The 15211-nt window shown below is 35.8% G+C and overlaps 1 protein-coding gene across 1 annotated transcript in view; it reads right to left on the reverse strand.

The window, feature by feature from the left end:
- Nucleotides 1-15211, reverse strand: part of LOC128656482 (dystonin-like) — a 958955-nt gene that overhangs the window by 419446 nt on the left and 524298 nt on the right. Inside the window, 5 exon segments of the mRNA XM_053710402.1 lie at nt 331-429; nt 1483-1590; nt 5759-5842; nt 7452-7614; nt 10387-10580. Of these exon segments, the coding sequence (XP_053566377.1) occupies nt 331-429; nt 1483-1590; nt 5759-5842; nt 7452-7614; nt 10387-10580 (648 nt within the window).

Raw genomic sequence — 15211 nt, forward strand, 5'->3', positions numbered from 1 at the left:
TATTACAGGGAATATGCAGCTTATATACCTTAAAGGGACATTATGCACTCAATTTTTCTTTGCATACATGTTTTGTAGATGATCTATTTCAAAAGAAGGGGGGGGGCTGTCTTATTTCCCACTTGCAGTGAGCTTTCCAGCTACCTTTTCAACAGAGCTAAACTGAGAGCTTCTAAGTAAGTTTTTAAACAGTTTTATACTGGATTTTTATATCATTATCTGTGCATCTTATTCTTTATAGTAGTGTCTATTACATGCAGTTATATGAAAATGAGTGTATACTGTCCCTTTAAGATACAGAATTTAATTAATTTGAAGTTGATCATTTACCTCTTCTTCCTCAATTCTCTTCAAAGAATCCTCCGAAAATTTAACAAGTTGAGTGATCAACGTCATCAAAGCAGTGTAGCGGGTCCTTAAATTCATATACTAATATTTCAAAAAGAAAAAAAAAAGTTGTTTATTGGTAAAGCAAATGAAAAAAGTCAGATGTATTGTTATTGAATACAAGTTATTGAAGACAGTTTGCAGGGCCCTCTACCCATTTGATCCCTATAAATGTCCATCCTGTATACCGCCTATGTTTATAGCGCTGCGGAATCTGTTGGCGCTCTACAAATACCTGATAATAATAATAAAACAAGTGTTTCATATATGTAATAACAGTCTGTAACATTTTATCATTGAAATATAATTAATTTGAGGATTTAAAAGGTTGACAAATAGTTAGGCAGGCAGTGCAATAATAGGAGTAAAATGTATACTAAGGGCCGCATTTACTATGCACGGTGCAGACAAGGCTCCTGACATGAACCTCTCTGCCTGGCTTTGAATCTAATGGGCAGCGGACACTGTAAGTCCGCTGCTCAGACGTATCATTACACACTAACTTGAGAATGTAATGCCACCCCCATCTCTTGTGGGACCAATCACACAAGAGAAGCCTGTCAATCACCCCGAATGAACATGTTTTGGTGATTTCTATCCGCTAAACTAAGAGGTGACAGAGAGTGTACGAAGCAGCTGTCTGGTGACACGTGCAAGCCTGCCCTGCAAGGACTCAAAACAGCATACGCTGCTTAGTACATTGAGTCCTGTATTAAACCTGAGAGCTTTTTATCACAGCTTGTGCTCACAAAAAAAACAAAAGAGAAGCTTGTGTTCACCCCAACATTTAGCAGTTACACAGACCAAGAAATGGTGGAAAAAGTAGCTCACTGTTGGTTTCTGTTATACTTGAAGTGTTATGTTGAGCAAAGAGGTGCAGGGAAAACTAGCAAATATAAATAGAATTATAAAAAATAGATACATTTTAAATATGGTCCCCATCGTGCCACTACTGTTGCTTAAAACAGCTTTATAACTGCTTGTTTTAAGAGGTGGTTTAGAATTGCTTCTCTCTAGGGCAGCTTCATAATTCACTAGTGAATGTAGAGGTGCAATGTTAAATAACGGTGTATTAAAAATGATTGTATATCTTACCTCTTGAATTATAACATCTGAGGAACTTTGAATTTTTCTACGTCTCATCGGTGACTTCTGATGGGAATCTACTAATGCTCTGTACGTCATTAACTGTAGCTCATAGTCCTATGTAGAAGGTTTGGAATAATTAATATAATGCATTAGGGGAATATGCAATCAAGAAATCTATAATCACATAAGAGAACAAAAGAATATTATACATAACTATATATATACTGTATATATATACTGTATATATATATATTTATATATATATATATATATATATATATATATATATATAAAGATTTCATAAATAAAGTGAAGTTACACTTTACACTGCAAATAACTGATAATAAGTTGGCAGCAATGGTTCATTGAAAAATTAAAGGAACATTAAACTCAAAACTTTCATACATAAACAAGATGCAATTCAACATGTTAAAGGGTCATTGCTGTCCAAAGTGGAAACAACCATTTAGTCAACCAACAGCGACAGTTGCACAGCTAGGTTGTGAACTGTGTTGGGAAACCCTGGTCCAAATTTTCTAATTTATTTCATGTAAGTTTGGGCAACATTTACATTATTAGAGTGGCGCACTAAAAGTTGCACGCAAGCAAAAAGCAGCTGTTTGCTTCTTGTCGGGTTTACTTCTCATATTACCAGTTGAAAGTAAATGCAAACGCATGAGCACAATTGCAATTTTCAGTGGGTATTAAAAAGAATCACCCCTTGAAAATAATCACATTTTGCAGCCTGAAATAAAGACAGACATAGTTATTGTTTATCCAGTTGGAATTACTCAGTGCAACTTATAACATTCAAGTGAAATATATAACACCAACATGTCAGGCAAAAATAAAGACAATTCAAAAACAGAATCACTGAGTTGGAAAGAGTATCACCCACTGGTGTCAGTGTTTTGTTGAACCACCTTTTGCTTTAATTACAGCCTTTAGTCTGTTGGGAAATGTCTGAACTAACTTTGCACATTTAGACTGTGCAATATTTGCCCACTCTTCTTTGCAGAACTGCTCCAGTTCTGTTACATTTGATGGTGACCGTTTGTGTACTGCAGTCTTCAAGTCATGCCACAGATATTCAATGGGGTTTAAGTCCGGGCTCTGACTATGCCACGCAAGGACATTCACCTTTTTCCCCTTCAACCACTGTGTGGTCATTTGGGTCATTGTGTTGGAAGGTAAACCTTTGGGTCATTGTGTTGGAAGATAAACCTTCTTCCCATTGACAACTTCCTGGCAGAGGGCAGCAGATTTACCTCAAGAATGTGATGGTATTTTGCCCCATCCATTATTCCTTCTATCCTGATAAATGCTCCAGTGCCTGCTGCAGAGAAACACCCTCATAACAGGATATTATCACCTCCATGCTTTACTGTAGGTATGGTGCTATTTGGATGGTGAGCTGTATTGGATTTCCTCCAGACATATTGTTTGGTGTTGAGGATAAATAATTAAATTTTAGTCTCATCTGACCATAACAAACACCTTTTTCCATGTGGCCTCAGAATCTCCTAGGTGTGTTATGGCAAAGCTCAGACATGACTGCATGTGGCCTTTCTTGAGGAGTGGCTTTTTTCTTGCAACCCTCCAATACATGCCACATTTGTGAAGAATTTGTGATATTTTTGTCACATGCACACAATGACCACTCTTTGCCATAAATTCCTGCAACTGCTTCAAAGTTGCTGTGGGCCTTTTTAGTAGCCTCTCTGACCAGTTTTCTCCTGGCTCTTTCATCCAATTTGGAGTGACGTTCTGATCCAGAAAGGGTCTGTGTTGTACCAAAAACCTTCCACTTCTTAATAATAGACTTCACTGTGCTTTTAGCAATTGATAAAGCCTTTGATATTTTCTTGTATCCATCTCCTGACTTGTGCCTGTCCACAACATTATCCCAGAGATCTTTTAACAGTGTCTTGCCACCCATAGTTGATTGTTTGCTTAATTTGCACTACCAAGGACTGAGATGCTCCAGGAAATCCCTTTGCATGCTGAACCAATCAATATGTCCACAGCTGATCACAGTTGAAAGTCAAATGGCTTTGTGTGTGCCATTGAGAAGGTGAATAGCTACACCTGATTGAGTTTACAAGTATTTTTAGGAGGGGGTGATCCTTTTTGCAACTCAGTAATTCTGTTTTTGAATTATCTTTATTTTTGCCTGACATGTTGGCAGGGGCAAACTGATCAGCCGGGCAAATAGGACCTGGACCTAGGGCCCAGCATGTAGGGGCCCCCCACAAATGGCATCTCCATGGCTCCTGGTGTGCTGCTTAGACTGGGGTTGACAGTTGCCCTATCAGTAACTAAGCAGTTAAGTGAGGGTATAGTGGGGGCCCTAGCACAAGGGGGGGCTTGTGTCTGGATGTGGGGTTTGATGCTCAGGGGGCCCTAGAGTTGGGGGGGTCCTGTCTAGGGTCTGTTGCTGTGAGGGCCATGGATCGAGGGTTTGGCTTACTTTATTAGATATAGTAAGTGAAAAGTTTTACAAAAGTCACACAATTTATAATTTATTTTCAACATTTGAAGAGCAATTGTGTGACTTTTGTAAAGCTTTTCACTTACTATATCTAATATCAACCCTCAGATGCTAGTTTGGGCTAGGGGTAAGAGAGAGAGCAAACATGCAGCATAGACCGCAACAGTAAACAGTGAATCGATAATAGAAGAAAAGATTCACTGTTTACATGAGGCTGCTGGCGGCTCGTTTAGGATATAAATTTAGGTGTCAAAAAAATTTCTGACCGGAACATTTGTGAGTGAGTCTAGAGGGGGGGTCTGTTGGAGCGCTCTCTGTGTCAGATTTAATCAGATGTCTGCGCAGCACAGCAAGTCCTGATGTGGAGCAGCTGGGGGCTGTAACAATAAAAACAGCAGTTCGAGTTGTATGTTCCCTGAAGTAGCAGGAATGCTTAGGCATTGTAGATAACAGACACTACTGCAAAATGTTGTTGGCTCGTCTGACAACTGCTCTGTGTGAGAGAGGCGGGTTCACGTGACATTGCGCAATGACGTAACTGACCCCTGAATCGATTATAGCATCTGCACTGCATCGATGTCGTTAACGGCTGCATCACAACGGCGATAATTTTCTGCACCCCTAGTATTTATATGTGTATATATGTATTTACAGACATATATACACATATAAACAAACGCATAAATACATATGTACACATATATAGACATATATATATAGAAGTGCATAGGAGCCCTTTGCAGTTAAGTAGATGAAAAAATGAAAAAGCAAATGTATGCAATATTCATAATTAATAAGATGTTATACTCTGTATGTACATAAAATTGTTCATACCCTATGTTCTTCACATAGTGGAATATGTTTTAAGTATATATATATATATATATATATATATATATACTCTCACCTTAATAGCAACTGCCAGGGTGCCGACTGTTAAGTATATCAAGTAGAAGAAGGCACTCTCTGGTCTTTTCAAGTGTACTTTATTTGAAAAAGCGTGACGTTTCGGGGACACGTCTGAGGAAGGGGAGTGTGTCCCCGAAACGTCACACTTTTTTAAATAAAGTACACTTGAAAAGACCAGAGAGTGCCTTCTTCTACTTGATATATATATATATATATATATATATATATATATATATATATGTGTGTGTGTGTATATATATCTATACCTATAAATAATCATGTACTGTATATATAGGTATAGATATATATTGTACCAAAATACCATGAGATATATATAGAAATATGTATTTATGAATAAATAGAACATATTCTTCTAGGTGAAGAACATTGGAATGTGAAATATTCATATTTTCATGTCGGGTTAGCGCACTTGAGAACATGAAGGATGTTTTTCCCACCTGTTTTGCTCCATTGACTACTATGTGGGAATACGTTATAGCGTGCACAATATTAAAAGTTCGTTTTTTTACGTGCACCCGGTTACAGCGTGAGTGAAATTTTTTACTTTCAACTTGTAACACAAGCAGAACCTGACACACGCAAAAAGCTTACTTCTAGTAGAGTTAGTGCTCAAGTGGGAGAGTTAAATACTGTTCCCCTTGTAATCTGGCCCTATACCGGAGGCATTTTAGAGTGTTATATTTTAAAAACTGCTACATAAATTCTAATACATACTCTGTTAAGTGGCCTCATCTGTGTCACATGAAATAAACTGGAATCAATTACAGTGAAAAAAAATTATTAGAAAAATAGAAAGAAACACAAGTATACAAATGCATTAAATTAACCCAACAGATTTGATAGCGAGCAGGATTTATCTACCTTTATTGCTGATGAATAATTTTCAGAATACTTGTGGCATTCGTCCATCTTGTTTTGCTTCATTTCAATTTCTGAAATAAGAACCTTATATATACAAGGAAATATTAATATAAGTTAATATGCATTATTAATATAGCTGTGTGCAACACAAGTTACATTCCATACAGAAACATGAATCACAGTAGTATTTTAGTTGTATACAATGGAGCAGACAAATATGGTAAAGTTATAAAGGTGATAAAGACTATACTAAAAAAACGGGACCTTGTCGCTTCTGAAAACTAACATTTTATCTGAAGTTAGAAACTAGCAGTATTACCTTGAATGGGTTTTCACCTGCGCTATTATATGGCTACTGGAATATATTCAATTCATTTCACGCTTTATTGATCTTATCCATATATGGTTATTTTATTATTTTCTGTATTAATACACATTATACAGTTGGATAAAGTAAGTGTTGTTAGTACAGAGACTTATACTATTGTCAGAAAAAAAACAGAATATTCATCTTCTCCTCCAATATTATTAAGTATACATTTACTTAAAGGGACACTGAACCCAATTTTCTTCTTTTGTGATTCAGATAGAGCATGAAATTTTAAGCAATTTTCTAATTTACTTCTGTTATCAAATGTTCTTTATTTTCTTGGTATCTTTATTTGAAATGCAAGAATGTAAGTTTAGATGCCGGCCCATTTTTGGTGAACAACCTAGGTTGTACTTGCTGATTGGTGGATAAATTCATCAACCAATCAAAAACTGCTTTCCAGAGTCTGAACCAAGAAAAAAGCTTAGGTGCCTTCTTTTTCATATAAAGATAGCAAGAGAACGAAGAAACATTGATAATAGGAGTAAATTAGAAAGTTGCTTAAAATTGCATGCTCTATCTGAATCACGAAAGAAAAATTTTGGGTTCAGTGTCACTTTAATCTTAAGGCTAGCTTCATTCATATTAGAAGCATTTCTTGTCAGACTTCTACACTATCCTAGCACTTTAAAATATTATTTTTCTATATCACAAATATAATTCTGTTTCTAGAAGCTTATCCCTAAGAAATGGAAATTGAAAGAAGTTCCATCAGTTGAGGAATTATTACTTTTGGAGAGGTTTCACTACTTCAAAACTAACCAACTGGTGAGGTATGAAATAATGCTGGCCGAATGGAACGCTACGCCCTTATAATAGCTATAGGCCTCTCATGTGACCTTTTCCCCTTCCCCCAATTCTTTTTCCTCTTCTTTCTTCTTCTCCTGCTCCGCTTTCTCTGTTCAGCCCCCCCCTGGATTCCTAAATCATCCTGGCACACACTTAAAGGTATTCTTTATATTTGAATAAGTTTGAATTTTTAATTGTGAAAATTGTTAAAATGTCAAGCTTTATAAAGCAAGGCACAACCATGGAAAACCAAAGAGACATTACAGTCTATTTGACTCTGGAAATAGGACATTTCAATCTGCAATACTAAGGTCCAGCCTATGTTTCAATCTAGTTATAGTTTTGTTCATAACACTGTAACGTACGTAATGTCATCTTCAAAATCCGAGTATTGAAAAATGTACTTTAACCTTGTATATTTGAAAGACATGAACAAGAAAGCTTGTATTATAAAAAAATAAAAAAATATTCTGTTTCTACTAAAAGGGATTCATTTACTGAAGATGAGTTATTAGATTGTATTTCAGCCTGTACCTTGAGTTGATCCAGATGTTTAGCCAACGCCTTGCTATTATCAGGCATGTTTTCTTGAAACATATTTTGTGTTTCTTCAATTTTTCGAATCCAGGACTCAAGCTCCGCAAAAGATTCTTTATAATATTTCAAAGACTTGCTAATTCCATCAAGATCACGTAATCTAGTTCAATAGCAAAAAAAAAAAGCCTTTATTATACATTGTACAAAAGTAAATGTAATGATAGAAGGATATTTAAAAAAAAAAAACAAAAAAAAACAAATTTGGTGTGTTTAAAAAATAACTGGGAAACACAAATGGAATATAAAATAATTAACTTAAATAATATAATTTAAAAAAAAGTTTTATAATGAAAAAAATTAGATTAATTTTATCTAAACTGGGGAGTAATCCAATCAGTTTTTTTCTAGCGGGGGTTAGAGACACTGTTTATGTTAACTTTTTTTAATAGCATCATTTAAACATATAAGGCAGCCATTGCCCATAATGAATCAATTTGTCACCATGCTTCTCTTCTGTATTGGCTACATACATTTTGCAACCATGTAGGGCTGAGAAAAGCTGCTTCTTAAAAGACCACTAAACACAGTAGAACAGCATAATCAGTAAATGCATAATTAAAAAAAGACAATGCAAAGCACTTAGTTTGGATTTCAGATCACTAGTAGATTTTGTTCTGACAATTTTGAAAGTTAGTTAAAGGGACACTCAGGTTAACTTAAATTTTCATGATTCAGATACAGCATGAAATTTTAAACAACTTTCCAATTTACTTCCATTAAAAAAAATGTGCACAGTCGTTTATATTTACACTTTTTGAGTCACCAGGTCCTACTGAGCATGTGCAAGAATTCACAGACTATACGTATATGCATTTGTGATTGGCTGATCGCTATCACATGGTACAAGGGGAGTGGAAATATACATAACTTTAAAATTTGTTATAAAAAATCTACTACTCATTTGAAGTTCAGACTAAGTGCTTTTGCATTGCCTTGTTATCTTGCATTTGTTGATTATGCAAATCTAATGTGTTGACTGGTCCTTTAATTTTTCCCTCCCACTGAATCATGTGAAAGCCATCAGCCAATCACAAAATGCATATACGTATATGGTCTGTGAATTCTTGCTGCTCAGTAGGAGCTGGTGCCTCAGAAAGTATTCAAATAAAAAGATTGTGCACATTTAGATAATGGAAGTGAATTGGAAAATTGTGTGCTCTATCTCAGTGATTTTTAACCTTTTTTTGCCGTGGCACACTTTTTTACATTAAAAAATCCCGTGGCACACCACCATCCCAAAATTTAAAAAAAAATCACACATTGTAGCCTAATACAGCATATATATATACACATACACACAAACACACACATACTGTATGTATTGTGCTGTTATGCCATGCCTCCTACAAACTACCCCTGCACTGGGAGTAAAAAACAAGCAAAGTTTAAAAAATATGTCACACTGTTGTCAGTCTGCCGTGGCACACCTGAGGATCTCTCACGGCACACTAGTGTGCCACGGCAGACTGGTTGAAAAACACTGCTCTATCTGAATCATGAAAGTTTCATTTTGATTTAAGTGTCCCTTTAAAGGTTTGTGTGTGCTAAAAGGGACATGAAACCCCAATTTTTTTCATGATTTAGATAGAGAATACAACTTAAAAAAAGTTTCCCATTGACAATCAAATTTGCATCATTCTCATGTTATTCTTTGTTGAAGAGATATCTAGATAGGTAGCCTGCCCATGTCTGGAGCACTACATGACAGGAAATAGTGCTGCCATCTAGTGTTCTTGCTAATGTATAACATTCTTGCAAAACTGTTGCCAGACACGTGCACACTCCTGAGCTTACCTTCCTGCTTTTCAACAAAGGATGAAAGTAAAATGAAAGAAAATTATAATAGAAGTAAATTAAAAAGTTGTTTAAAACTATATGTTCTATCTGAATCATGATAGAAAAAATAGGGGTTTATGTCCATTTAAACCCAGTCCAAAAGTGAGGTAAAACAGATTTATCACATACAGGCAGTCCCCGGGTTACGTACAAGATAGGGACTTTAGGTTTGTTCTTAAGTTGAATTTGTATGTAAGTTGGAACAGGCACTTTTTTTAGGTGAAACTCTAGCCAAACATTTTTTTTTGTTTTGGATAGCATAGGATAAAGTTTGTTTTGCTATCTGTGCCCCTGTTCAGAAAATTTCACATCACTTTCTGTCCTTGTGACAATTGGATTTTCAGTATTTTGGATTATCCTGGAAAGAAGGATTGTCGATAAAGCTCTATTTTCTCTGTGTGTAAGTACGAGTTGTACTTAAGTCGGATGTCTGTAACCCGAGGACTGCCTGTATTTAACTAATTTAAACAGTAGAAGTTTTTTTTTTTTTTTAAGTTCAAAAGTTTATTGAAAACCAAGATATTAAAAAAGAGAAAAATTATACATTGGTTTCAAGATACTTTAAATTAGCATTTATCAGGTTTCTTTTATTTTTCTAAACAATAATTAAGAAGGAAATAGGAAAAGGGGAATGGGGGAAAGTCGCTATGTAAATACGAGCAAAATAAAGCTATTGTTTGCAGGGTATTGTCTCATACACTATGAAAAGCTCAGAGAGTAGTTGGTCAGACTAGGAAACTGAGTTGTATTAGGCTTGGGTCGTAATAGAGAGATTGTTTTGGATATATGTTTCCCACATTAAAAGCATTTGAGCGCATATATCAGTGTTTTTAGTTTTTATATAATAGAATTCTTCTACGGAAATCGTGCTAAACAGCAGAACTTTAAATGGAATACCGCTGAAAAGCAAGTAAAAAATAATAAAACATTTCAGTTGAGTTCAAAGGTTTTGTGAGTCAAACTCTTATGAATTAGAATGGGGCTAATGACACAAAAATACAATTCAACCATTCATTTTATAAAAGGGGATATGCACCTGTTTTCAATCTGAGAATGTACACTTTGCCACCTCTCAGCAATCTGGTCAGCCTTCTCTTTGTGCCAGTCAAAATCAAGATCACGCTCTTTGTGTGCTTTAAACATTTGGTCACTGATGGTCTTGGATTTCTGTAATTCATCTTCCAATTCGTGAAACGCCTCCCTTTTCTGATCCACTTCAGATCTCCATTGCTTTAAAAAAGAAAATAATCACAAGTAGGCTTTCTTAAAATAACATTTAAGCCAGTAGCGACCTACCCAACAGGGGGTCCTGGTGCAAAATGTATTTCTTGGCCCCCTATAAGGTAACTCAGTAGTAAGCAATAGTAATATTATACAATCATTTTGAAGATAAATAGATAGATCAAGCTGCACTAATAAAAGGCTCCCCTGCATTAGGATTGTACACGTTCTGCATACACCTTTGTATAGAGTAGCCACTGCACCTGCAGGACCAATGGTAGTTCCACCCCTGATTTAAACATAACAAGGCTGATATTTAATTACTTGTTTACTTATTTTTAAATCTGCAGTCTTCTCATACCATGAAGACTATTACCTTTCTAAAAACATTCACCTAGATTACAAGTTTTGCGCTATAGAGTAAGCGAAACAAACGCAACAAAAGTTGCATTATTTCAAAAGTTGCCATTACAAGTTTTTGAAAAGCCGCCTTGTGCGTGCGGTATGGTTGCGATGAGCTCCATACCACACAAAATCCATCTTTGACGTGCTCGTACATGCTTTCCCCATAGACATTAATGGGGAGAGAATGTTAGAAAAAAACCTAACACATGAAGCGCGGAATGGCGATCGGCGTAACGCAACCCCATTGACGTCTATGGGGAAAAAAAAGTTATGTTTAAACACACCCTAACATAAACCCCAAGTCTAAACACTCCTAATCTGCCACCCCCAACATCGCCGTCACCTAAATAAAGTTATTAACCCCTAATCTGCTGCTCCCGACATCACTGCCACCTAAATAAAGTTATTAACCCCTATTCCCCAGCACCCTAATATCGCCCACACTATAATAAAGATATTAACCCCTATTCTGCCGCTCCCCAACATCGCTACCGCTAAATAAAATTATTGACCCCTAAACCTCTGGCCTCCCACATCACCACCACTAAATATACCTATTAAGCCCTAAACCGCCAGCCCCCCACATTGCAAAAAACTAAATTGAACTATTAACCCCTAAACCTAACAACCCCCTAACTTTATATTAAAATTACAATATCCCTATCTTAAAATAAATAAAAACTTACCTGTGAAATTAAAAAAAAAAGTTTAAACTATATATTAAACTAACATTACTATTATACTAAAATTAAAATAACTACAAATTAAATAAACTAAATTACAAATTAAAAAAACCTAACTACTAAAAAAATTAAATCTACAATTACAAAAAATAAAAAATACTAAATTAAATAAAATAAAAAAATAAATTACGAAAAATAACAAACCAAATTATACAAAATAACAACAATTACACCCTATAAAAATAGAAAAGCCCCCCAAAATAATAAAAACCCTAGTCTACAATAAACTACCAATAGCCTTTAAAAGGGCCTTTTGTAGGGCATTGCCCTAAAGATATCAGCTGTTTTCCATGTAAAAAAATACAAAGACCCCCAACAGTAAAACCCACCACCCAACCAACCCCCTAAAATAAAAAACCTAACTCTAACAAAAACCTAAGCTACCCATTGCCCTAAAAAGGGCATTTGTATGGGCATTGCCCTTAAAAGGGCATTCAGTTTTTTTACATTGCTCTGAAAAGAGCATTTAGCTCTTTTAAGATAGCCCAAACCCTAATCTATAAAAAAAAAACACCCAAAAAAAGTTTTTTAAAAACCTAACACTAACCCCCGACGATCCACTTACAGTTTTTGAAGTCTGAACATCCAGGCAGCGAGAAGTCTTCATCCAGGCGGCGAGGTCTTCATCCATCCAGGCAACGTCTTCAATCTTCATCCAGGCAGCATCTTCTATCTTCATCCCAGTGGCACGGAGCGGGTCCATCCTTAAAGATATCCGGTCGCCGCCATACACTGAATTTTCAATGCAAGGGAGTCGTTTCAAAATGGGGTCCCTTGCATTCGTATTGGCTGATTTGATTTTTGGAAATTAAAATATGTAGGGTGGAGTTTTAATTTATGGTTATGGTGTAATACTGAGTGATAGTGACACCTTATGCAGATTCAGTCAAACACAGTTTAATTAAAGGAATAAATGAAAAAGAATATCTAATTATATTAAACGGCATCTTATTCTGTTAACATTTTTTGATGTATGCAAGTGTCAGTATTTAATCAACTTTAACTTCTCTAGATTTCTAGAACTGTTAAGTAAGAAAACATCAAAGTAGGGGACAACAAAGAGGCTTTTCTACATCCAGGGTATTTTACAGGGTTTTAAAACCTTAATCTACTAGATTTATTAATACCTCTTAAACAGCAGGATTATACAGGGGTATTGCAGCTACATGCATTTTATGGTAATGCAGATTTAAATTCTATTACATTAAAAAAGTTACGGTCCCAGTTTGTAAATGTATTATTTCTAACAAAACACTTTAACACATTTAAATGGTTTGTTAAGGGAGTCGTTTCAAAATGGGGTCCCTTGCATTCGTATTGGCTGATTTGATTTTTGGAAATTCAAATCAGCCAATAGGATGAGAGCTACTGAAATCCTATTGGTTATTCAAATCAGCCAATGGGCTAGTTAGTGGTGGTGATGTGGGAGGCCAGAGAGCGGGATAGGGGTTAATATCTTTATTATAGTGGTGGCGATGTTTTTTTTTTTTTTTTAAATAGTTTATTTACTTTTCAGCAGTATAGACAAATTATAATAGAGCACAATCGCTCAAGTTATGCACCATGCAGGGTAAATCAAAATCTATACAGAACCTCATAATGATGTAACTACACCAACAGTAATGCGAAGAGTCTTGCTTTCAGAAATACTCGTATAACAAAAAATTGAAAGAAGAACTGTATGTATACTGCACATTTTCTATTATAACGAAACATACAAAAAAAGAAAGAAAACACACATGGGAGAAAAAAAAAAAAAAAAAAAAAAAAAAGGGGAAAAACCCCCTTCTCCCCCTCTCCTCCGTCGCACGCCCGCCGGCCGTAGTGGTGGCGATGTTGGGGTGCGGGGGAATAGGGGTTAATAAATTTATAATAGTGTGGGCGATGTCGGGGAGCGGCGGGATAGGGGTTAATACATTTTATTAGTGGTGGCGATGTCGGGAGCGGCAGATTAGGTTTTAATACATTTATTATAGTGTTTGCGATGCGGGAGGGCCTCGGTTTAGGGGTTAATAGGTAGTTTATTGGTGTTATTGTACTTTTTAACACATTAGTTATGAGTTTTGTGTAACAGTTTTGTTGCGCAAAACGAATAAATACTGGTCTCAGATTGCGGAACGGATCGTGTCGGTATAGGCTGGAACACAAGCATTTTAGCCTCACCGCAAAATCTGTAATACCAGCGCTATGGAAATCCCACACAAAAACGTCATTTTTTTTGAGTGCAGGACTGACGTTGTGTTACAGGCTAAAATGCTTGCGGTAAATCTATAGCAACAAGACTCCCGAACGCAAAACTTGTAATCTAGGTGATTGTTTTAAATATTATTTTTTAGTTCTCAGTTTAAACATTGTCACTCCTTAATTTGCTTAAAATATGTAGGGTGGAGTTTTAATTTATGGTTATGGTGTAATACTGAGTGATAGTGACACCTTATGCAGATTCAGTCAAACACAGTTTAATTAAAGGAATAAATGAAAAAGAATATCTAATTATATTAAATGGCATCTTATTCTGTTAACATTTTTTGATGTATGCAAGCGTCAGTATTTAATCAACTTTAACTTCTCTAGATTTCAAACTGTTAAGTAAGAAAACATCAAAGTAGGGGACAGCAAAGAGGCTTTTCTACATCCAGGGCATTTTACAGGGTTTTAAAACCTTAATCTACTAGATTTATTAATACCTCTTAAACAGCAGGATTATACAGGGGTATTGCAGCTACATGCATTTTATGGTAATGCAGATTTAAAATTCTAATACATTAAAAAGTTACGGTCCCAGTTTGTAAATGTATTATTTCTAACAAAACACTTTAACACATTTAAATGGTTTGTTAAGGTCCTGCCTGTAAATTCATAGACTTAAGGAAATCTTAAGAAGCAACTGAAACTTTATGCAAATGAGCATGCTTGATAAATATAAATAAATATATTTGCAACATATGAGTGTAATAATGATCACAATTAAAACAACAGAAAGACTTGTGGTCCAAGTTGTGATGTCATTATTGGCAAAAAATATCTGAAGTACACTAGAAGCAACATTGGCCCCCATTTATCAAGCTGCATATGCAGCCCTGGGGGCCGGTCGCTGCAGGCTCGCATGATTGGCAACCCCCTAATCGCTCGCCATTGGGCTAGCGCGAGCAAGGGCGGCATTGCACAAGCAAACACTTGTGCAATTTTAAATACGAGCAGCATATTGCTGCAATACGTTGCCCACATTCTGCGTTCCCGGGCGGACAGGTTGGCATGAGCGAGCACTGTCTATCCGGCAGTTGATGAATGTCGGCCATTGTCTGTGTTATATATGGAAAATGATATAGTACTGAAACACAAACACAGAAGTCATAGAAACGTACTCGTACTCAAACTCGTGAAAACACTGTTAAAGAGATCCTCACACTTGTAAGTTAATATATTACTATTTCTAACCATATTGGTTTTTATTTTATAGCTCATTTATTTACTTACATATTTCAGAAACTC

Source organism: Bombina bombina, chromosome 4, assembly GCF_027579735.1.
Source record: "Bombina bombina isolate aBomBom1 chromosome 4, aBomBom1.pri, whole genome shotgun sequence".
NCBI lineage: Eukaryota > Metazoa > Chordata > Amphibia > Anura > Bombinatoridae > Bombina > Bombina bombina.